The sequence below is a fragment of the Erythrolamprus reginae genome, chromosome 3 (genome assembly GCF_031021105.1).
Source record: "Erythrolamprus reginae isolate rEryReg1 chromosome 3, rEryReg1.hap1, whole genome shotgun sequence".
NCBI classification, from domain to species: domain Eukaryota; kingdom Metazoa; phylum Chordata; class Lepidosauria; order Squamata; family Dipsadidae; genus Erythrolamprus; species Erythrolamprus reginae.
In genome coordinates, this window is record NC_091952.1 from 200080655 (window position 1) to 200106102 (window position 25448).

The 25448-nt window shown below is 36.5% G+C and overlaps 1 protein-coding gene across 1 annotated transcript in view; it reads left to right on the top strand.

Annotated features, from left to right (window-relative positions):
• LPIN2 (lipin 2) overlaps nt 1–25448 on the top strand; it is a 42130-nt gene that overhangs the window by 565 nt on the left and 16117 nt on the right. The window contains exons 2-13 of the mRNA XM_070747591.1: nt 7765–7962; nt 10073–10168; nt 12105–12406; nt 13247–13354; nt 14109–14235; nt 16201–16537; nt 17856–17955; nt 19079–19266; nt 20800–20893; nt 21146–21215; nt 23525–23614; nt 24596–24675. Coding sequence (XP_070603692.1) covers nt 7774–7962; nt 10073–10168; nt 12105–12406; nt 13247–13354; nt 14109–14235; nt 16201–16537; nt 17856–17955; nt 19079–19266; nt 20800–20893; nt 21146–21215; nt 23525–23614; nt 24596–24675 — 1781 coding nt within the window. The 5' untranslated portion in view covers nt 7765–7773. The remainder of the gene's footprint in view (nt 1–7764; nt 7963–10072; nt 10169–12104; nt 12407–13246; nt 13355–14108; nt 14236–16200; nt 16538–17855; nt 17956–19078; nt 19267–20799; nt 20894–21145; nt 21216–23524; nt 23615–24595; nt 24676–25448) is intronic.

Here is a 25448-nt window from a genome sequence, read left to right on the forward strand (position 1 = left end):
AATCAAGCAAGCACGGAGATCACCTCTTGTCAACCCTTAAGCCAGTGTTTCCCAACCGTGGCAACTTGAAGATATTTGGACTTCAACTCCCAGAATTCCCCAGCCAGCGAATACTGGCTGGGGAATTCTGGGAGTTGAAGTCCAGATATCTTCAAGTTGTCAAGGTTGCAAAACGCGGCCCTAAGCTGCCAATATTCTTTATTGATTCTCCTCCCTCCACTGGGAAAACTGGTCCTTCCTAAGTGCCCGATTCTGAGCGCATCATCTTAACCAGAATAATCATAATAACAGTAATAATGGAGAAAAAGAGGAGGTAGAGGAACAAGTGGATAGAACTAAATGGCTTTAAACAGTTGAACTGCAGTTTTAAAACAAACAGGAAGAAGATAAGAGTGAGTGTCAAAGAAACAGGAAAATGCTTTGGGCATATGACTGCGACATCTCACCTGTTTTCTACAGCATTACAGTATACAACACACTTATTATAATTAGTTCCTTATTGTCATCAGATCCATGGTTATCTTGCTATTGCTAAAATTGCTATTAAAGTTAAGAACTGTGGCTTTTCAGTTTGTAGCAACCTTGGGTGTACTGTAATCTTCCTTTCAAAGCGCATTATTTAAATCCCTCAGTACAATGATTACATTTTGAGGGGTTCTTACTTTTCTTTTGATAGTTGTCACTCTGGCTTTGCCAACCTAGCTTCTGGATAGCCCAGTTTTTTATTAAAACAATGATAATAGAGCTGCTTGTGCTTGAGAACAGTTAAATTTCATTGTGATAGTTGGGCTTAAAATTCTCAAGTCAACTTGGAAATGTAGAAAAGGGCAAACATCTAACTATAGAGTTTTAGAAGACCAACCTGCTAGGAAATTTATTGAGATTGGATTAGTTTTTGTAAGATATTTCTAGAACATTTAAGAAGCTTGCATCAGATTAATTATAAAGTGAAAGTGGAAGAGAAATATTTGAAATAGGTCATAATATTTACCTTCTAATAGGGATTGTGATTCAGTAAATGTATACTATAGTTGAGCCATATGTTTGGGTACTTTTTTCAAGCTTCATTCCAATTATCAAGAAATGAAAATGTTTGCAAAATTGAAGCATTAATTATCTATACTTATATTTGTTATCAATATTTTTTTCAGATTTTACTAACACATTGTTGAGTATAACTTGTTCCAGTACAGATTTTAATAAAATGAATTTCAGAGTGTTAGACTCCACTATGTCGGGAAGCGGTATGGTGAGCTAGAGGTAGAGCTCTCTCTTCACAATCAAGAGGCTGTGAGTTCAGTTCTAGAGGAACAGATATTTATCTCTCTGGATATAAACAAAAAATATCTGCTGCAAACTCCATGCGGGTTTTTAGCTTCCAGAGAGCCTCTGGAGGGATGGGGGAAGGCGTTTTACCTTCCCCCAGCTTGAGGGAAACCTTTGGAGACTGGGGAGAGCAAACATGAACCTACTGGCCCCACCAGAATTTGGGAAACATGCCATGGTCTGGTCTCCGGGGGGGTGGGCGGGAGAAGCTATTTTTGCCCTCCCCAGGCATTGAATCATGGGTGTGGGCACTCGTGCATGCACGATAGCACAAATGCACATGATTTCGGCACTCGAGAAAATAAAAGGTTTACCATCACTGGTTTAGGGCAGGGGTCCCCAAACTTTTTACACAGGGGGCCAGTTCACTGTCCCTCAGACTGTTGGAGGGCCGGACTATAAAAAAAATGTATGAGCAAATCCCCATGCACACTGCACATACCTTATTTAAAGTAAAAAACAAAATGGGAAAAAATACAATATTTAATATTTATTCTCCCCCCCTCTCTCTCTTTGTCCTTCTCTCTTTCTATTTCTCTCTTGCTTGCTTGCTTTCTCTTCTCTCTTTCTCTCACTCACTCTCTTTATATCTCTCCCTCTTTCTCTCTCCGTCTCTCTGTCTCTCCCTCCCTTTCTATCTCTCCTCTTCCTCTCTCCCTCTCTCCCTTTCTCTATTTCTTTCTTTCTCTTTTCTTTCTCTTCTATTTCTCTCACTCACTTACTCTTTGTATCTCTCCCTATTTCTCTCTACCTTTCTTTCTTTCTCTTTCTCTCCCTTTCTCTCTGTCCCTCTCTTGCTTTCTCTCTGTCCCTCTCTTGCTTTCTCTCTGTCCCTCTCTTGCTTTCTCTCTCTTATCTCTCATTCTCTCACTCACTCCCTTTGTATCTCTCTTTGTATCTCTCTATCTCTCCCTCTTTCTCTCTCCCTTTCTATCTCTCCTCTCCCTTTCTCTCTCTCTCTCTTGCTTTTTTTTCTCTCTTTCTCTCTCCCCTCTTTTTTTTCTCTCTCTCTCTTTCTCTCTCATACACCACGCCGGCAACAGAGAGAGAAAGAGAGAGACAGAGGTCGGGTGCGTTACCGGGAGGTGGAGGCGGCGTGGGGTCGCTGGGTGCTGGGGACACCGAGGAGGGGGTGGACGTGGCCTCTCAGCTGCAGAGCCGAACAAGGGCGGAGGCAACGGCCGAGTCCGGCGCTGGGGCCATGCGGAGCCGCTCATCTAGGGGGGCGTGGACCGGCAAGGTGCCCTCCGCTCTCTCTCTTTCTCTCCCTGTTGCCGGCGTGGTATAAGAGAGAGAAAAAGAGAGAAAGGAGGGCGACTTGCCAGTCCACGCCCCCCTGGATGAGCGGCCCCGCACGGCCCCAGCGCCGGACTCCGCCGTTGCCTCCGCCCTTGTTCGGCTCTGCAACTGAGAGGCCGCGTCCACCCCCTCCTCGGTGTCCCCGGCACCCAGCGTCCCCACGCTGCCTCCACCTCCCGGTAACGCGCCCGACCTCTGCCTCTCTCTTTCTCTCTCATATACCACGCTGGCAACAGGGAGAGAAAGAGAGAGAGCGGAGGGCGACTTGCCAGTCCACGCCCCCCTGGATGAGCGGCCCCGCATGGCCCCAGCACCGGGCTCCACTGTTGCCTCCGCCCCCATTCGGCTCTGCAGCTGAGAGGCAGTAGCTACGTTCACTCCTTTGTCCTCCCCGGCACCTAGTGTCCGGCCCCACGCCGCCTCCAGCTCCCGGTAACACACCTGACCTCTACTTGCAGGAACGGGTGGTGGGGCGGCGCAAAGGGGCAAATGTTTCTGTGCGAGGTGGTCGCGCAAGCAGCTTAGAAGGAACAATGACGGCGCGGCCACCTCGCCGCTGACACAGCCCTTCCCTTCCCACAGCCCTGGACAGTTTTTCAATTGCCATTGCCTTTTCCTGAATTTCGCGTCCACTCACCGCGGAGGAGGAGGTGGAGAGGCAAGGAGGCAGGGAGGAAAGCGGCCCTGCAATTGGCCAATTTATTTCTCACCTTTAGGGAGAGGAACTGTTGCTGCTCTGCCATAGGGCAGCAACAGTTTCTCTCCCTAAAGGCGAGAAATAAATTGGCCAATTGCAGGCCCGCTTTCCTGCCCGCCCCCTTGCCTCTCCACTTTCTCCTCACTCAGCAGCCGACCGCGGTGAGTAGACAGGAGATTCGGGAGCTTATTATATTGATCAGTAAAATCTCGTGAGCTGCCGCGGGCCGGTTAAAAGACCTCATTGGGCCGCATCCGGCCCGCGGGCCGTAGTTTGGGGACCGCTGGTTTAGGGTTTGGAAAAAACCAAACAGGAATGTCTTGTGTCAGAGTGAATCCTTGCCTATTACCTGGTGTGATTTGGTTAATATTTTTTTAAAGTTTTATTTTAATTTTCAGTTACAATAAAAATGAAAAAGATCTCAATAATCACATGCAGATCATTACCCGTTTCAGATTCAGTTTGTATAAGTCTTATGTCTAATTTGATTACACTCATCAGAAAGAAAGTAGAAAAATGAATACATTTTATATAGTTATACGTTATATTTGCATACATTGTTTATCATATTCTAAGTTTGTGCGATTCTCTTTGCTTTTCTTTGCGTTATTCTATTTTGGATCCATTTATACCATTTATCCCATGGTTTATTTATTTTGTTGACTTTCATGCCCTTAATATCTCTTGTCATTTCATCCATCTCAGCACACCTATAAATTTTTTCTATAATTTGACTTTCTGACAGGATACATAGATTTTTCCAATTTTGGGCATGTGTTATTCTCGTTGCAGTAATTATATGTGTAACCAGATGAAGTATTTGTTTAGGATACTTTTTATCCCATATTCCTAGCGGGAAACCTTTTGGGGAAAATTCTAGTTCTGTTTCCATAATTTCTAATAACCGTTTATGTATGGTTCTCCATAGAATTTTAACTTTAGGGCAAGACCACCACATGTGATAAAAAGTGCCTATCTCTTTTTTGCATTTCCAACAAATTGCATTAGCTTTTGGGTGAATTTTAGCTATTCTGGAAGGGGGAAGGGTCTCTCCCCTATATTTTGACCTAGATTTTTTTGCCCATGCTAACATTGGGCCCTTCACAATGTCCTCTAAATTATCTTTTTCTAATAAATAATTATATAACCTTTTTATATATTTTTCATCCGGCCCGGTGAGAATCTTGTCCAGAGGATTCAGTGTTGATTCTATGCCTACTTCTTTCATATCTTTTTTGTATCTGGTGCAAATTTGGGTGTAGGTCTACCAATCTATCTTAGAGATTGGAAGGTTTAATAATTATCTAGGTTTTAAAAGACCATCTGGGTATAGAATATCTTTATAACTCAGGGTTTTAGTTGATCTATTAAATTTGGATAAATAATGGCCTCCATTGTAGATAGCCACCTTGGCATTTTAATATAATATTTATTTTTAATTTCATGCCAATATTTCAATAGGGATTTTTTGATTATATGTTTATTGAATGTATATAAGTATTAGTGCTATTGCAATTGCAACAAAATCCAGTTTAGTACAGTATAGTGGTTAACACATTACTTTAGAAGTCAGGAGATTTTGAGTTTCAGTTTCATTTTATGTACAAATCCAGTTGGGCGATCATGGACCAATCCCTTTTTTTCAGCTGTAGGAAGGTGGCAATGGCAAATCACTTCATGAAATTGAAATTATTTGGGAGAAAAAGTAGAGCGGCTACCATACTTGTGGCCACATTTGTACACATAGTTATAGATAGCCACAATATATTGGATTGGATATAGCAGCACATCATGTTTATTGATTGATTGATTTTGTCCAATACACTGAGCGTTTTAGTGGGTATACACATAGTAAAACACATGATGAAGGTTATAGAGGATGTACTCATAGTAAAATATATCTAAGAAAGAATAGGAGAGAAATTATAGGAATAGAACATATCAATGAAAGAATAGAAGAAGAGATATAGGAATAGAAGAAAAGTACTGTATAGGAGATATACACACACACACATATATACTGTATATACACTTCTCAAAACATAAAGGGAACACTTAAAAAACAGAATAAAGTAAATCAAGTAAACCAAACTTCTGTGAAATCAAACTGTCCACTTAGGAAGCAACACTGATGGGCAATTCATTTCACATACGATTGTGCACATTCAACTTTGTATAGAACAAAGGATTGAATGAGAATATTTCATTCATTCAGATCTAGGATGCGTTATTTGAGTGCTTAGTTAGGTAAAAATTATTAAGGTGTATACTGTGATATAATAAAGGAAGTACAGTACCCTCACCTATCGCTGGTGTTACGTTCCAGACCTGGCCGCGATAGGTGAAATCCGCGATGGGGAATTTATCGACTGATAGTACTTTTTTAAGTATTTATATTGTAATTGTTTGGTAAGTTTTCATAGTTTTAAGTGTTTATAAACCCTTCCCACACAGTATTTATTTTAGATACAGTATTTAAATACAGTATTTACAATTTTAGATATATATATATATTTTTTAAATCTGCCGATCGAGTTCGGCGGGCTGTTTAAATCTGCCGATTGACTTCCTCAGAAACCCGCGATGAAGTGAAGCCGCAGTAGGTGAAGCGCGGTATAGCGAGGGACTACTGTATTACAAAGGCAAAGCCAGCATGTTTGAGAGAATAGATTGGCAGTTCATGGACATAGATGCTCTTTAGGGAATATTTTTGAGAGTTTATCTTATAATGACCTTGCTTCCCGGAATTTATGCTTATTCACAGTATCTTCCTTCTAGCTTTATGTACATTCCTTGACCTTGTTTTATGGCTGAGTTGATAGAGTTCATGATTTGTAAGCCCCTGGGTAGGTTATAAGGAATAGAAACGTCTTACTTTGTTTTTGTTGTCCTAACTGTCACACATATTTCTCCTTTACAATATAGCATAACTAGTGGCAACAGCAGCATTTATTAGATCTACATAATATGGTAAAGATATACAGTAGTTTTAAAAAATCTTTAATAATAGATATGTTGTGAAAGCATCGAACAATTTATCATGTATTTCAATATTGAATGCCATTAAATATTAACTAAAGGGAAGTGGGGTGGGATTTTTTGGCGCTGCTGTGACTTCCATTTGTTTTTCACTTAAATAAAGCTTTAAGAAAACCTTGGTGAGAGCAGAGTCTTGGGTGTAGGGGATGGATGTGAGAGTCTGGATTCTGCGGTTGGGAGTAGAGTTGGAAGAAAGGAGTTATTTGAATGGTGGTGGTTGCATTTAGGATGGTATGGTGGCTGCAAAATCATCTATATTGCAAAGAACAGCCAGTAAATTGTTGGAGGTTGGACTGAAAATAAGAGATAATGGAGAAGAGAAGAAGTTAGTAAGAGAGCACTTTCCTCTAAGCCAATGGTTCTCAACCGTTTCTTTGTGATGGACCCTTTTGTAGTCACAAATCGCCAAAACTTAACTCAAGATTTAAATTATGACATTTCTTTAAGCCCTTGCAGACCCTGTGGGATGACATTGTGGCCCTCAGGGGTCCATGGGCCACAGGTTCGGAATCACTGTTCTTAACAGTCAAGAATGATAGCATGAGTGGAGTCGAGGACTTAGAAAAGTTTTCATTAAATCAGGGCAGTGATGGGTCTGTACAGTAGCTACATGTCAGATATGATATAACTTAAAATAAAACCAGTTTGGTCTAGTGATTAAGGCATTAGGCTAGACAGAAGGAGATTGTGAGTTCTAATCCCACCGTAAGCAAGACAGCCTAACTGAGTGACTTTGGGCCAATCACTTTCTTAGCCAGAGTCAGAATCAGGCTTAGATGAAAAGCCAGTCAGTCAATTTCTTTAGCGATTAAATAAATATTTAATATTAAGTCCTTTATTTTAGCCTTGCATAAAAAGATGTACAATAGCCGAATCTTTGGAGAGGGACGGAATACAAATCTAATAAATGAATGAATGAATGAATGAATGAATGATTATGCACCTGTGAATATTAAGTGTAAATATAACCAGTGCATGAGCAGAATCTGCAGTTTCCTAAGTTATAAACTGAGTGTTAATTCTAAATTTCCAACTAAATAAGGTACATATAATATATATTTTGTGTAACTGTAACCTTTGATTTGTTTTGATCCTATACATGTATTAACAACATTATTTTTTAATTCATTATAATAAATGGACTTGAGCTTCAGTCTCATAAGATTTCTCAACATTCTTAAATAATTGAAAGAATACTTTTGACATTTTTGACTATACAAATTACCTTTTACTCTGAAGTTATACTTAACCTTTTACTTTAGTATCTTACACAGATAACCACAGGCCACAATTATTAGATAGATTATAAATTAAAATTTATGATAACATGATTGTGCATGTGTTTTTTCAATTTAAAATGCTTTGTGTTTGGAATAATATTTTCAATCAACATTTATTTTTAGCTTTAAAATATGAATTACGTTGGACAGCTTGCTGGACTTCTGGTTACTATGAAGGAGTTGTATAAAGGCATTAATCAAGCTACACTTTCAGGATGTATTGATGTAATTGTAGTTCGGCAGCAAGATGGTACATATCTATGTTCACCATTCCATGTCCGATTTGGAAAACTTGGTGTCTTACGTTCAAAAGAGAAAGTGGTGAGTACCAGCAATATCAGATGTTTGGAAAACAATGCCAGTTGTATGTACAATATAAATTATGCTGTTTTGGGGGCTCATAATTTTTCAAGATTCAATAAATATTTGTAAAATAGGATAGGCCTTGTTATACTAATAGCAAAGTTCTCTTCATTTAACCAATATGGCCAAATAGAAGTTTTTAGACATCTCACCATAGAAAGCATAACAATAAAGGGCATAAAGATCAGCTATATAATGGTGTAACTGATGCATTCTACTATCATAACTATTAGCAATTGCATCATGAAAATAAAGAATAAGTTATTAAATGCAAGTAAGCGTAAGTACAACTGGGAATGCAGTAGCATACTATCCTCACATATATATATATATAATCTCAAGAATAGAATAAAGTGATTCAGAACTGAAACACTTTCCTTACAAAGGAAGTCAAGGATTCATGTGAATGGGGGAGTAGCAATTAAAGAGAAATATAGAAATTTGAAGAATCATGTGGAAAGCAATGTATGTGAAAATTGTAGCGTTTTCCCAATATTAGAATTTATATATTGGGTTTGAATCACTGTTTTCTTAATTACTGCATCTTTCGGAGTATAAGACGCACCAGAATGTAAGACTTATCTAGATTTTAGAGATGGGAAACAAGGGAAAAATATTCTGAGCCAAATGGTGTAGTGATATATTATTTAATAAATTACGGGTGTAGCAGAATACAGAAGAGAAAAAGAACTTTTTACAAACATGTATTCTTTTACAACCAATTACACTTTTTACAAACTTCAAACTTCACAGCTTTAAGACCAGTGGACTTCAACTCCCAGAATTCCTTCTCAAATTATGCTAGCTCAAGAATGGGAGTTGAAGTCCACAAGTCTTAAACTTGCCAAGACTGAAGACCTTGCACTCCTAACTTCTAACCCAGGGGTCTTCAAACTTGACAGCTTTAAGACTAGTGGACTTTAACTCCTAGAATTCCTTCTCCAGTCATGCTAGATAAGGTAATTAGAAGGCAAAAACACTTCAGTTTTTGTGAAAAACAAGTTGTTTTTCACCCATTCCCCCCCCCCCCCAAATGGAGTGGGCAGAGGGCCTAGGAAGCCTGCATGAAGCTCCTGGGTGCTGGGGGAGGGCAAAAATACCCCCAATTTTTGTAAAAAAAATGGGACGTTGTTCACCCAATGTTTTGCAAAAATGGGGTGGGCAAAGGGTCTGGGAGCCTGTAGAGAGCTTCTAGGGGATAGCAAAAATGCTCCCATTTTTTGTGAAAACCAAGCCTTTTTTCGCCCATTTTTCACAAAATGGGGACATTTTTACCTCACCCAGAAACTCTCTTCAAGCTTCCCAGACCACTGTCCACCCCATTTTTGTGAAAAGGTGGGTGTTTTTTTGCAAAAATGAAATGCAGTGGGGTGGGACTTCAGAATAGCAAAAATGGCTGTATTCAGTATATAAGACACCCCAACATTTCCACCCTCTTTTAGGGCGGGGAAAAGGTGTTTCTTATACTCTGAAAAATACAGTAAATGGACAATGATTTAAGAAGAATTATTTTAAGAGGAAAAATAGATCTGTTAATTTGTCAGGAATCCTTGACAACTTGTATTTATTTGTTTGATCTTTATGCATGCATCATAGGTTATTTATGACAACTTGAAAAAATCAGATCTTAATGTGGTTCCTAGAGAGTATGACAAAACATTTTGCCGTTAAGATAAAAAAATTAACTGCTTGCGAAATACAAAATATTTTCTTCCTTTTTTCATTTGGCTTGCCTTGTTGTTGCTTCGTCTCTTCTTCCAAGAAGGGGTTATTGATGCTGCTGCTTTTCTTTGTCTTCATTTACATAGTTTTGTATCTTTTTAAACCACTATTGTGGTTATTTTTTGTTCTTTTGTTGTATTATTTTGTGTTTTAACTCTGTGCACCACTCAGAGTGAGTTGAGCAGCTCTATAAAATTACCAAATAAATAAATAAATAAACATGGTATATTGGCAATTATTTTGTTTCAATAGTTTGGATTAAAATAATAATACATTGATTAAATATAAACATATATTTTCAGGCATATTTTTATTGCATCAAGTGTTCTCTTGTATTTTTTTACAGATTGATATTGAAATCAATGGAGAAGCAGTTGATCTTCACATGAAATTGGGTGATAATGGAGAGGCCTTCTTTGTGCAGGAAACAGAAGAAAAATTTGTAAGTCGCTTAACCATGTAACTTTATATCAATTTTAATATTTGGCAGATGTTTACTTTTTATTTTAAAAAAATAGTTTTTTGCAAGCCAAAATCTTTATCTTTTATCATTTTCCTTTTGATTCCATCTCGCACTTAACTTTTATTTTATTGTCCCTTTCTCTTATTTATTTTTGTCCCTGGATGTTTTTAGTCTCCTATACATTCTATTTCTTTCACACAAAACATGAGATATCAATCAAAAAATATTCAGGAATATTAAGGAATATAACTTAAAACAGTAATAAAAATATTAACATGAGACAGAAATTTAAAATATTAATGAATACAATATAATGAAGAAATACTTTATGTCACTTTTGCTATTTAGGGAATCTTATGAGATATAGTGGATAGATCCCTTTAAAGCTAGTAAACAGCACACTTCCAATTAGATCTGCATTAAATTTCTTTAAGCTAATTAAAAACTAGCTTACATAGATTTTTTTGGTAACTTTTAAATATTTTTTTCTCCACAGTTTCCATTTTTATATCAACACATATACCTTAAAATGTCAATAACATACATTTATACATTTTTGTTCAATCAAAAATCAATGTCCTATTTTGTATCTATTTTTATCCTGTTTCATCAGTCTGTTTTCCTTCATTCCATTTCATCCAATCCTTCTATCTCCATTTCTTCCTTCCTTCCCTTCACCTTTCTAGTTCTTTCTCCCTTTTTACTTACATAGATTTTGAATCCTAGTTTAGTACATCTGCTTTTCAATGGTTTCATCTCATTGGAAGGCACGTCTCTCTTATTTTGGAGTGCTTTAGCTTTCTGCCAAAAATGACACCATCAAAGCTAAGGAGTCCTTGTTTTTATCAAGTGGCAATAAGATTGTATCAGTATCTGTTTCTCAACATTAATTGGATTGAAGATGAGAAATATCAACCCATTCAACACAGGTGATAATCTTTCAATAAAATCACCAGCCCTCAGTCCTGAGATCCTTAACTTCCAGATTACCCTCCTTAGGAGATTTATAATCATGTTTAAAATTAATTCAATCTTTCAGTCTTTTCAATTATTTTAATCAGCATTTATCTATTCAATGATACAGCTTTTTTCAAATATTTCTAATTTTTTGTCAGTCCAAAATAATAGAACACAAGAAAGCAACTATATTGGTCTTACTTTTCATTAAAAAAAGCGCTTCTAAATAAAACAAAAAGGATCTCTTTGGAATCATCAAAGCTAATTTAGTAGTGGGGATGCAAAATTGCTGAATCTTTGTAATTTTTAGCTTAAGTAAATAATGATAATTGAGTATGAAGTGTAACAATGCGTATAGATGTGGCATATGCACTCATCAACCTTTTTCCTGCTATGGAATCAAGGTAAGAAGAATTTTGAAAATATTTCTTCTGTTTTCATTAATGCTTTTATTATGAATCCCATAGTTTAATTTTTTATTATTAATTCCATACTTTCATTTTGATCTTTTGTTTTAAACCAACCTATTTCAGTCCAAATGTTATAAAACTGGCTTGTTTTACCAGACCATAATAATTAACAACTATGGAAGATTTGCACATAAAATTAAACAGTGGTTAGAAAAACATGTCCCTTAGTTCTATTAGGCAAGTATGCGTTTCATGATGAGAAAAAATATAGTTGCTATCCAAACCTTAGTGAATGTCAATGGAAACAGATCTTCATTTGAATATGGGCATGAAAAGTTAATTTGTAGATATCAATTTTACCATCTATTAATATATGCAAATAATAATTATAAATGACTATCCCAGCTCAAACATAATTTTTTTCTGGACATCATAATATACATAGTACTTCTGTATCTGTTTCTATTGTCATAAGTATTAATTTATGAGTTAAATAGTGTTATAATTTTGTAACATATATAATTAATGTTCACCTGAATGATGTTTAGGAAAATGTTCCAGCCTATCTGGCAACATCACCGATACCAACAGAAGATCAATTCTTCAAAGGAAATGATGACAATTTGATGAAGTCAGGTGACAATGAAACAATACATTTCAGCTCAGAAATTCCACAAATTGTAGAAACAGAGCCTTTTTTCCCCTCTGGGTCAGTGAAGAAAAAAAAACGAAGAAAAAGAAAATGTAAACAGGATGTGAGAAAAGAAGAACAATTCTCTTCTCTTGGAGCTGAGGAAATCTTTGAAATGGAAATAAGTTCAGATGATGACAGGTGTATTCAGCCTTTGAGGTAATATATTGTTAAAGTTCTATTTGGTTATACTGTCACACTGTAAAAAGTTCAGTAAGAATATTTCATTTATATTATATAAAGTCCTAAATTAAAAGAATAGTTTTTATTGATTCAGATCATTAGAAAACACTGTAAGTTTAATTCGTCTTTCAAAATTCATATTTAGTAATGTAATAAAATAATATTGAGTAAAGTAGCTAAAGGAATAAGAAATGAGCAAAATTAGTTACCAGTAGGTATGTTTTCTATAAAAAGAGATTTTGTAAGCGCTATAACAAGTAAAAATATATTACTTTTACTATCAAATAAGAAAAATGAAAAGGTAATTTGTCCATAAGGATGCAACTTTAAATAATTTATCTAGTTAATATTAGTAACCATTTGTGGAACTTTGTAAGGATTCCAAAGATATAAAGATCCTTATATTTACAACAATTAAGCTAGATCTTTTCTGCATAAATGTTTGACTATATTAGTACATACTTAAAAGTAGGCAGATATATAGGATATTTTTCAAAATCCACTAAGTAAAAAAATATATGGTTAAACACAAGTATTATAAAGCCCCAAATATGCATCATTTTAGAGAGATCTTTGTTGTATAGACTTGAAAGTGTACCAAGGAGCAAAGACAATTATTGATCTTTCAAGCTTTGATCTATAAAAAAATGTAGCTAATATTTTTGTTAGCTACATTTTGAATTGTTAACTGAATTGCTGATATTGGGATGAAAGTATCTACCAACTTACCCTTTTCCCCATGTGAATTATTGTTATTTTAATGCTGTCATTAATACTAAATTAAAGTTCCTTTAATACATCAATTCTGTGTTACAGAAGCCCTGTAGATTCTCCACCAAAGGTGGAAGAATATAAAGATATGTTAATTTACCCCTCAAAGGATGATTACCCTTTATCAGATGGAGACTGGCCTGTTTCAGAGAAGTAAGCCATCTTCATGTATCATTCGTTTATGAAAATGATATTAAATATTTTTCACACAAAGTCTTCAGAGGAAAATAATTAGGTAGTAACTGGGCTGCCTCTATTTTTTATTATTGTTAAAGATCATGCATTTTGAAACAGAACACGTTTCTGACAGAGCAGCTCTTTTAAGTGTAGGATAAGCTATATTTCAGTGTAAATTATGTGTAGTTTTCAGTCATAGCAATCAGTGATCCCCCCCCCCCCCCATAGTTTTTGAATCTGTTTTATCTATGAAAAAAGAGTTTTACATACATACTGATGTAACGACCTGTGAACTGAAATGAAGCTTATATGGCCAGACATATTAGTTGTGTTGATAAAAAGATGCATACTGGTTTTTAACATTTCATTTCACATAATTGAATTAATACTAGTACAGTAGTGCATCTTTTGAGAGAATTCTGGCTTCTGCAGATTTTGCTAAATTTCTCTTGAATGTACTGCTTTGTTTCTATTTAAATCTGTTACATAACAGTATTGGCAAGAGATTGTAGGTAAACCTGTTTTGTAATTGAAACATACTTTTATAATATTTAATCTGAAAAGCAAGAAAACATCATAAAAATAGAAAAAGATAAATGTTCACACTGCTATGATTTTATTTTAACTTTCTAGATCAGTCTAAACACCAGCTTAGCTTTACTGCTGAATGTTAATTAGAGAACATTTTGTGTAACCTTGTACAATAAATGCCTTTCCTTTGTTTTAACAGCCCTTTTAGCCAGCCCACTTGTCCTAAAAGTGATTCAGAACTGGAAGTTAAGCCTACAGAGAATTTACTTATTAGAGGAGAATCTCACATAGAATGGACCTGGGGAGGCTTTCCTGCGTCTACCAAGGTAAACCTCTTTGCAAATCATTTGGTTTTCTGAAAACTTTTGATAATATAGTAGGCATGTGTTTATCAGTAGTAATGTTATGAATCATTTTCTGAAGAAATAAAATAAAAGGAGCTGCCTCTTCTTGTTCAGTTTAGGTTATTTTATAAAACAGTAAAAACATTTAAAGGAGACATCTGAAAAGTGTTAGTTAAGGTCAACAAAACCTCTCCATCTCCATTGCCTTTCTGAGCAATTTGGGAAATTCTACTAGTTATTGTAATGATTCTCATTGATCAGTTATATCAAATTTCAAGGTTTAGATCAATGAGAATCATTACAATAACCAGTAGAATTTCCCAAATTGCTCAGAAAGGCAATGGAGATGGAGAGGTTTTGTTGACCTTATGTTTAAAATAAATTGCCATAAGCTCAGCAAGTAAAATACTGCTAAAAGTTGTGCTGAGTTGTTTAACTCCCACATTTCTGCAGACATAATATATACAGCTTTCAGATTTTAGAATTTTATTTATGCTTGCAGGAATTATTTTGCTTAATAAAGTCCTAAATTTTTAAAGTGGTTTAAAAATTATTGAAGTCTACTGTCATCATTAAAGCCTATGCAGCTAGGCTTTGACACTAGGAAAGGCTTGAGGGGCGTGCATAAATAAGCTCACCAGTGTGCCTACTGTCCCTGTCCTGATGTTCCTTCTTATCAGTACCCATCTTATGTATATAAACTATGTTATATTACCAATATGTACTTGACAAATAAATAAATCTTGAATTAGAATGCTACCAGTATACAGTGTGAGCCACCTAGTGGATTCTATATGAATTACCTGTATTTTATATCTTACTTAAAATATGCCGTATTGTATGCAACTGCTTCTGTTTTATTATTTACTACCGTAATTGATAATGTACCATGATCTTCTTAGAAGAAGGGTAGGATAAGAAGCAACTAACTATAGCATAACATTTTATGTCACTATAAAATTTTGTGAAAATAGAGAGAAATTTGGAATAATGAAAATTTGTTGCATGTGGTATAAAGAATACTGTAAACATATTTGAGCATCTTATAGAAATAGTGAAATTTAAGGTACAGAATAGCTTATAAATAAGTAAAGCACCAAGATTCAACATTTTACTTTGTATTTTTGATGATAAATTGATTACTATTTTGTGAAATGGATTTTTTCTCATATAAATTGATGATATATAGATATTATATAAAAACAATAAAACAAATTCATATAAATATTAAAATAAATATTTATATGGGATTAGTAATAAGAAATTTAACCATTTAAGTTGGGGCTAAGTGCAGAGACCCATAATTGTTGAAGTTTTCTTATATTTGTTTTTGTCTAATTCAATGAAAGGTTTTTTTTTAAACTGACTTATGTAATCAATATTAAATATATTTTAATTTAATATTAAATCAATATGAACATATTTTAATATTTAATATTGGTTAAATGAATCTTTAGACTTAATTAGAAACAATGTTTTTAAAATATAAGTAAAGATTATAGATGAAAGAAACAATGGCTTGTACGTTTCATAAGTCTGAGTTAAGCACAAGCAGCTTGTGTACTATTGCAAGTTTTCCATTGATTAAATTGACAGTATGGGGAAATAGCTAGATATTTATCAGTGTTTTGACTCTTAATATGAGATTGTTTCTTATTGAGCCAATGCATTACCATAGTATCTATTTCAATAGGACCTATTTCAGAATCATGAAGAGGGAGAAAACTTTACTGAAAAATATAGTAAAGGAGTGCGGGAATAAAGATCATAGCCAACTGGGACAAACAAGATATCTATATTTTCTATAACTTATTTTATGGTAGATCATCATAGTCAAACATCCTTCAAACTTTGCTAATATATAGGTTTGATCAGTTCACTCAGATCTGAACTGAACAACACAGATGATGAATGACTATTTTAGAAAAAGGATGCTTTCCTTTTCAGATAAGCAAGAAGGAAAAACTGGAACATCCTAGAACAGCTACCATCACTCCATCAGAGAAGACTCATTTTAGGGTTATATCTAACAGTGATGCAATTGAAGATGATATTCTGATGAATGATTCAGTCTGTACAGTTTTAAAACCGGAGCCAAGAACACACCCGCTACTTAAAGAGCTAGATATCAAAGACAGACTTACTTCTGCAGTAACAGAGCCTGTTCTGGACATTCTTGAATATTCTCCTGTATTAGATTCTGATACACTCCCCAGCCCACTAGTGGAGTCACCATCAGAAATTAAGCCACCAACAAAGCTTGATTCGCCATCGAAGAAAAAAGGTATACACTTTTAAACAAATTTCTTTGTAACATTTTGAAATACTTTTCTGTTTTTCCTAGCTTTCAGATATTTAACCAGTTTTCAGAGGTAAGCAACAAATGTATACAGTACCTTTGCTCGCAACCATTCTTTTAATCTAGGAGAAAGAATATTTTGTATCTCACATATGACCATTTGGATTTTACATATATCATAGTGTAATTGTTTTTCTACAGAAATTACAGAAAAAAGATATTCACCTTAATCCTGGTAGCTGGTTTAGTGCTAGTTGCAGTAGTGTCCTCACAAATATTCATTAGTGGCCCTGTCCATACGCTTTAAGATGCTTTTAATAATAAAAATCTCAATAGTAAGCAAACCTACTACAGAGCTCCACCTAATAGATAGTATTATCTTTATAGTCATGCCTATGAGCCTCAAAGCTCTGACTAGGATGGTAGAGGACATTGTAGGGAGCTGTTTTGCTTTCCATTAACTGTGACTGGTAATGTTAGCCATGTTTTAAGTTACCATTATACTAATTTTAGTAGTATAAGTAGTTCTCAACCTACTATCATAATTGGAACTGGAACTTCCATTGCTAAGCAATGCAATTGTTAAGTTAATCATGCCATATTTTACAACTTTTTGCCATAGTCATTAAGTGAATCTGGTTTACCCCATTTACTTTGTTTGTTGGAGACTCAAATGGTAATTGGTGATCATATAACCCCAGGATGCTGCAAGCATTGTAAATACATTCCAGTTGCCAAGTGCCCAAATGTTAAATGTCACTGCAGAGATACTGCAACAGTCTTAAGTGTGAGGACTGTTGAGATGGTTGTTAAATGAAGACTCATAAATCAAGGATTACTTGTAAAATATGTGCTCTTAAAATTACACATTTTAATATTTTGTTGATTTGCTGTATCTCCTCCATCTGTTTTTTCCTTCTTAAGAAGCCTAAATAAAAGGAAGTCAGGTTCTTTTTGAACAGTATGGTAAAGAATATAACAGTATTGCCAAATATAATAGAATCTGTACAGTTCATGTTTGAACTGCAGTTGATGCTATTGTTTGAACTTAGTTGTTTGCTTGTAGTTGTTTCATTACCAGACATCTTCAAATATATGCAAGCAAATAAATCAAACTCAGAGGATTCCATATAAGAGGATTTTCCGAGAGAAAAATACCCAAGATCATACGTTGGTTAGCTTGCTGGTTTACTTCTTATTGACAAAACTTAATGGTAAAGGGATTATTTTCCCCTAGAGACGTTCCTTTTCCTACTGTATACTGTATTCCTTAGTTGATCAATATAAAACGTTTTATTTGTAGGGATACATAAAAGAAGTCAGCACCAAGGACCTGATGACATATATTTGGATGATCTGAAAGCTCTAGAACCTGAGGTTGCTGCTCTTTATTTTCCCAAAAGGTATTTAACAAAAATCTAAATATTGGAGCAAATATTTCAGAAATGTTGTATATTTAATATCTATTCTAAGAATATATATGGAATCAAAGAAAAGTTGCCAAAGACATTCTTAAACTGTGATGTCTTAAACTGCTTAACTGGTCTCTTTAAATAGCAGCTGTATTTTTCACCCTGTTTTCTTTTCAGGAATATGCATCCTTTTTATAATTAACCTGATACATATGAATAAACCTTAGGCTAGTTTGAAAAATAAAGTTTTAATTCCTCCTAGCTCCTCAAACAAACAATATTAGATATGGAGGATGGAAATATCCTCCCTGATTTTTTAATAATAGCATAGCTGAGTACAAGACTCTCCTGTTCAGGTATAAGTGATCCACTTGAGGAGGACTTATGATGGGTCCTTAGAGTTGCATCCATTGCAGCTTTCCTCTGGTCACATGCTTCTGATTTGGGCACTAGGCAACAGGCCTGCAATTATAACATTTGAATGTCGCATGTTGGTCATGTGATCACCATTTATGACCATTGCTGTATTTCAATAAGAAAAGTCAATGGGGAAGCTGGTTGCAAATGGTAATCACATGACTGAGAAGCTGAAATCATGCAGGATTCTGTTAACAATGGCAACTGGGAATCCTGGGATTATTAATATCAGTTGACAGTCATAATCTCACGCCTTAGGATCACATCAATTAGCAACACTGCTAACTCTCATCAGTCCAAATTAAGATTATATATAACAATTAACAGAAAATAAAATGCAATGGCAGTCTGTGTACCATAACTTAATAGACAAATGTCACTCGTTGCAAGAATAGTTTGAACAGATCAGCCGTTGTTCTAATTGTATAAAATAATTTCTACAAGCCTACAATATAATGAACATGTAAATGATCTAAATATGGCTGTATAAATAATACTTACCTTTTTTGTTTTAGAATTTGTATTTTTATTGTCAGTTTTGTACATTTATATATAATCTTTTATTTTTTCTTTCATTTATTTTATTCTAATTTCTTTAATTGTGGTGAGGTGTAGTTGAGAGTCAGGCAGCATGCAAGTTTAATGAATTATTATTACCCTTGTTATTGTTGTAAAAAGCTTCTTTTATGCTCTTTAGTGATTCTGATCCAGGTACCAGACAGTGGTTGGAGTCTGACACTTTCTCTGGTTCCCAGTCTCCACAATCAGTTGGAAGTGCTGCTGCAGATAGTGGTACCGACTGTATGTCCGATTCTGCCATGGACTTGCCTGATGTTACCTTATCTCTTTGTGGAGGTCTTAGTGAAAACGGAGAGATATCTAAAGGTATATTTTTATCTTATTACTACTTATGTAACTTGCCGAGTTACAGAATCTGCAGTATGAAGCTACAAAAGTGTGCTACATGTAAGAGAAGCTTTCTTTCTGAATATAATTTCTATGTAGATGTTCAATGTGTAAAATTGTATCTGCTACTGGAAATTTATTTATTTATTTGATTTTCTGTAATGCCGCGCTTCTCCTTAGACTCAGGGCAGCTTACAACATGTCAGCAAAAGGACTTTTTTTCAACAGAGCCAGCATATTGCCCCCACAATCTGGGTCCTCATTTTACCCACTTTGGAAAGATAGAGGGCTGAGTCAACCTTGAGCCGGTGATGAGATTTGAACTACTGACCTGCAGATCTAGCAGTCAGCTTTAGTGGCCTACGGTACTGCATTCTATCAACTGCGCCACCCCGGCTCCTTTTTCTACTGTTCTGTACTGTTCATTTTCCTGTGAAACAGAGTATATAGAAATAGACATTTGCCATATTTACTTTTATTCAGTTTAATTATATGTTTATCTCTAATGTTCAGGAAAAAAATCCTCCTAACACATTATCCTTGTTCTTTTAGCTTGAATGCTTTAGTCCAGTGGTTCTCAATGTGGGAAGCTAAAACTCAGGCTCCACCATGTATGGACAAAAGTTGTGTCTATTTGCTGCCTAATTTTGAAACGTAGTAAGGTCAGGTAAATCAGCAGTCCCCAACTTTTCCAGCTCTGTAGACCAGAGGGGCGGAGGAGATGTTTTCATGTGCAGAGATGACACATGTGCAGATGAAGCTTTGCGTGCTCGCCTGCTACTTGCATGGCCTGGTTCCAAATGGACTGTGGACCAGTACCAGTCCGGTTTGGAGACAGCTAATGTAAATATTTACACACAGTTGCAAGGAATATATCAACTTCCCAGCTGTCTCCTGAAGCCGAACGCCAAAGCCGAACTTCCGCGTTCGGCTTCGGGAGACAGCTGGGAAGCCGCACGGCTGTTTTAAAAGGTGACAGCCAGGCTGGGGGGCTTCCCAGCAACCTCCCGAACCGAACCCGGGGTTCAGAAAAATTTTGCCTCTTCTTACGAACTTTGTTCGAGTTACGAACCGGCATTCAGGAGGCTTCTGGGAAGCCCCGCCGCCTGGCTGTCACCTTTTAAAACAGCCGCGCGGCTTCCCAGCAGTCTCCGAACGCCGGTTCGTAACTCGAAAAAAGTTCATAAGAAGAGGCAAAATTTTTCTGAACCCCGGGTTCGTATCACGAGTTGTTCGTAAGACGAGGGGTTCGTATCTTGAGGTACCACTGTAATGTTGTAATATATGTTATAACATATGAACATATGTGCTTCTCCCTGTCTTAGAAAGTACATGCAGCAGAGCATAACTAATGAATGGAAATATATTCCAAGCAAAATTTATTTATTTATTATTTATTAATTGGATTTGTATGCTGCCCTTCTTCGAGGACTATGGAAAAAGAGGATGATTATATATTGAAAGATGATGAAACATGTTTCAGTCAATTGATGACATATCTTTGCATTGCAGAAAAATTCATGGAACACATAATTACTTATCATGAATTTGCTGAAAATCCAAGTCTTATAGATAATCCTAACTTGGTAATAAAGATATACAACAGGTAATGGTAGCTAAGTTTTCTGTTGCTAAATTATTTTATTTAATTTCAATTTTACTGTATCGACAGAGAATGTGACTGTCATTTTATTAGATACTTCTTAAAATTATTTAAAATTAAAATTTAACTTTATTGCAGCAGTCTTTATTATACTTGCCGGGAATTTGAGAACTATCTAAAAGAAATAAAATATTTTGTTTACAACAAAGAATGTGTAATATATTCATAATGATAAACTGTTATGTTTTGCAATAGGTATTATAATTGGGCATTGGCTGCTCCTATGATTCTCAGCTTGCAGGTATTCCAGAAAAGCCTACCACAGGTAATTAAAAAACAGTAAATATTCCATGATTATTCACATTAAGTGATAGATGCAGAGATGTAGCAAATTTCTGCAACAAGGAAGTGTTCAGGAAGGACAATCTCTGACAGAAAACAGACACAAATAGATATTCTGTCAAGGTTAAAGAATGCCAACTGAATAGTTACTGATGTGCATGATGTGATTAGAGATAGATAAGGTGGGGATGAAATGTTGAGATATAAAGGCAAAAGGTGAAGGTTTGCATCATGACATTGTCCTGTACAATTTCTCACTTTTCAACAATGTAATTTGTATTGGCTGCCCATGCAAATAATATATGAAAGATTACCAAGAGACCAATGTTCAGATGCATGTTTTTTCTGTGAAACCCACAAGTTGAGTTCTTAGTCTGGACCACTTGTGTCAGTGCTGTGAGTATAAAAATCTAAGGTGGCCTCATAGAACCTGCTTTGAGCTGCTGTTACCACTGAAATATTATTGTCATCCTCAAAATTGAAATTCCTTCTCTGATATAATAGTTTATTTCGAAAACAGCTTTTCTTCTTATAATTTGGAATTGCATTTATACAGTGATCCCTCGATTAGCACGGTCTCGATTAGCGCGAAACGCTGCAACGCGGTTTTTCAAAAAATATTAATTAAAAAATAATTAATAATAAAATAATCAAAATAATAATCAGTCTTCTATGTTTCTATGTTTCTATAAGTCCGCGCTAGTTCTCTCTCTCTTTCTCTCCCTGTTGCCGGCGTGGTATATGAGAGAGAAAGAGAGAGGCAGAGGTCGGGCGCATTACCGGGAGGTGGAGGCGGCGTGGGGACGCTGGGTGCCGGGGACACCGAGGAGGGGGTGGACGTGGCCTCTCAGCTGCAGAGCCGAACAAGGGCGGAGGCAACGGCGGAGTCCGGCGCTGGGGCCATGCGGGGCCGCTCATCCAGGGGGGCGTGGACTGGCAAGTCGCCCTCCTTTCTCTTTCTTTCTCTCTTATACCACACCGGTAACAGGGAGAGAAAGAGAGAGAGCGGAGGGCACCTTGCTGGTCCACGCCCCCCTAGATGAGCGGCTCTGCATGGCCCCAGCGCCACCCAGGCAAAGGGGAAACCCCAAGATCGCTTGCCACTTGTCGTATTGCAGCGAAGGAGGCGAAGCAAGGCTCCAAGCTGCAATACGGCAAGCGGCAAGCGGCAAGCGATCTTGGGGTTTCCCCTTTGCCTGGGCGGCGGGAAGACCAAGGGAAGGTTCCTTCAGCCGCCCAACACCTGATCCGCTCCGCAGCGCGGCAGCAGCGAGGAGCCGAAGATGGGGTTTCCCCTTTGCCTTTACCCCATCTTCGGCTCCTCGCTGCTTCCACGCTGCGGAGCAGATCAGCTGTTGGGCGGCTGAAGGAACCTTCCCTTGGTCTTCCCCGCCGCCCACACGCAAACTCCACCATCTGCGCATGTGCGGCCATGAAAAAAATGGTGCGCATGCGTAGATGGTGTTTTTTACTTCCGCACCACTATAACGCGGAAATCGATTAGCGCGGGAGGTCTTGGAACGTAACCCCCGCGCTAATCGAGAGATCACTGTACATGGATAAGTTGTGGATGGTGTATGCTATATTTAAATGAGATCCAGTTTTGGTGTTACCATATTCATTGCAGAGGTGGGTTTCAGCAAGTTTTGACCCTTTCAGAAAACTGGTATTGGAAATTTTAAGTAGTTTGGAGAACCGGTAAATACCACCTCTGACTGGCCCCACCTCTATTTATTCTTTGCTTCCTGAGTCCCATCTGATGAGGAAGAAATTGAGATTTTGCAATAACCTTTCTCTAAAGTGGAAAGAGAATGGAGATTTTACAGTAGCCCTCCCCTGCCACCAAGCCATGCCCACAGAACCAGTAAACACTTTTTAATTCCACCACTGATTCATTGATATATCTTTGCCCTTTATTTTTATGTGGTTGGACCATTTTGTCTCCAAATTTTTAGTTGTGGAACAATTTTTTATTTTCACCTTTTCCCAGTTAGCTGGAAGAATAATCTGCAAGTCAGAAAACATGAGAAATTAGTGTGCATTGATTTGGCAGTATCCTGCAATACGTAATACTGAAATGTGAGTCAAGCAGAGGGAGCTGTTTCTCTTTTTCTAAGGGAAGAAGAGAGTCCATGAAAATTATACAATTGTGCCCAAATTTAAAAATGGGAAGTAGAAAGTTTAATATAATAAAATAATTATATTAAAATATATATCTGCATGGTACTGTGTTGTGTATGTTGCAAAAATGAAGATGGCATTGTAAATGTACATTAAAAATTAACTCTTTAGACAACAGTTGAATCCTGGATTAAAGATAAGATGCCGAAGAAGTCTGGAAGGTGGTGGTTCTGGCGAAAAAAGGACAGCTTGACTAAACAGGTAAAGCCACCCACCCCCACATCAGCTGTAAATCTGGACTAGTTTAGAGGTTATATAGCCCAGGTTTTATACTTCATAGTTCAGAAATGTGGATTAAACACATTCAAGTATGGAGTAAATTTTTATTTGTATAATTCACTTTGTGTCACTTACATCACATACTCTAGTATTAATTTAATGCAGTTTATATTTAATTTTAAACTATTTGTCATTAACTATATTATTTGCAGAAATCTGTGCTAGATTGGGGGGTAGGGTGTTATAAGATAGTGATTTTATTAGTCACTTGAAACTATTGACAATATGTTTGACACTTTGCAATGTTAAAATATATGTAAGGTTTAGCTGAAGCTGACAATTGAAAATTAATATCAGAAATACTATAATGCATCTTTATCATATTCCCACATTTGTTATGAACACTGTTTACTTCACATCTTCACTCCACATTTTATATCTTGAATTTTTTCCTTTGGTGTTATCAACATTCTAGAACTGTGAAGAAGGAAACTTTCAACATAAATGTATAAGCAATTGTAGGCATTATTTTTGAAAGCTCCTAGCTTGGTCTTATTCATCAATTATATTGCTTTAATTTTGATTGGAATATTTTATTTAAATGTAATGATTAGCTCTACAACCAATACAGTAAAAATCATATTGGTAATAATTCTGTTGGTAATGAAATCTATTCTCCCATATTGCTCTTATTTTCCTATCATTTTTTTGTATGTTTCATTGTAATTTAAAATTTGCTGTATTCACATGTATGTTATTATTCATAACTTTGGAGTCTGCTGAATAAAGTTGTATCCTGTTCTTGGTTTAGTAGTGAAGTTGAACAAATGATTAAATATAATATTTATGCTATTACAAATTTTTGCAACTAGATTGATATGTAATTGCAGAATGCAACAGTTATCTTTTTGTTGAGGTGACAATGCAAAATGAGATGGTCCTAACATACTGTTCTGATGGTAGCTTCCAGAAACAAAGGATGGGAAATCCGAGATTCCAAAAAATGACCAATCAATGACTATAAAGGAACAAGTTGAAAACCGGTATGTTACTTTGAAAATTAATTTATGCTTTTCTAGAAAATTGGATTTTAAAAATACATAATGTTTTGATGTTTTGGAAGGATTGTACACACCATTGATAGTACCTTTCATAAAAAAGATTTTACCCTCAGTCTGATATCTTCTGGTAACACTTAAAATTGCCGACCTGAACCCTGAAATGCGGTATTCAATTCTGAGCTGTACAGTGGTACCTTGACTTTCGCGGGGGATAAGACCGCCTGCAAAAGTCAAATTTCCACGAAGTAGAGACCCTTCCTTCATCCCCCTCCCTCCTCCATTCCTGGTTTTACTTACCCACAGGGGCAACGGGGGTGGCAAGCTGGGGGCTTTGCTGCACTTGCTGCTGGCGTCTCCCAAGGCGGCAGCACCGGTGCTCAGGGTCAGGACAGGGGAAAGGGAAGCTCAAGGCAAGAGGGATCCAGGCCAGGACTCGAAGCCGGGATTCCAGGCCGGTCAGCTGGGAGGTCGGACGCTACCACTAAGGGAGACGGCTTAGGTGGGTGGTGGAAGAAGAGGTGGCAGTGGGCGGTAGTAAGGCTTGGCTTCAAGTGGAGTGTACCAATCCTCCGAGAATTAAAGGGGAGGGATCAGGAGGCTGGGGCGGAAGCAGAGCTTTTATTTAAAGAAGCAGGACGGCTGGGGGTGGGGGAGGAGAGTTAAAACACACAGTATTGTACATTGGGCGGCCGCAAGAAAATGTTCAAATGTTCAAAAAAAAAAAGTGGAGTATTTTTTATTAATATTTTTTGAAA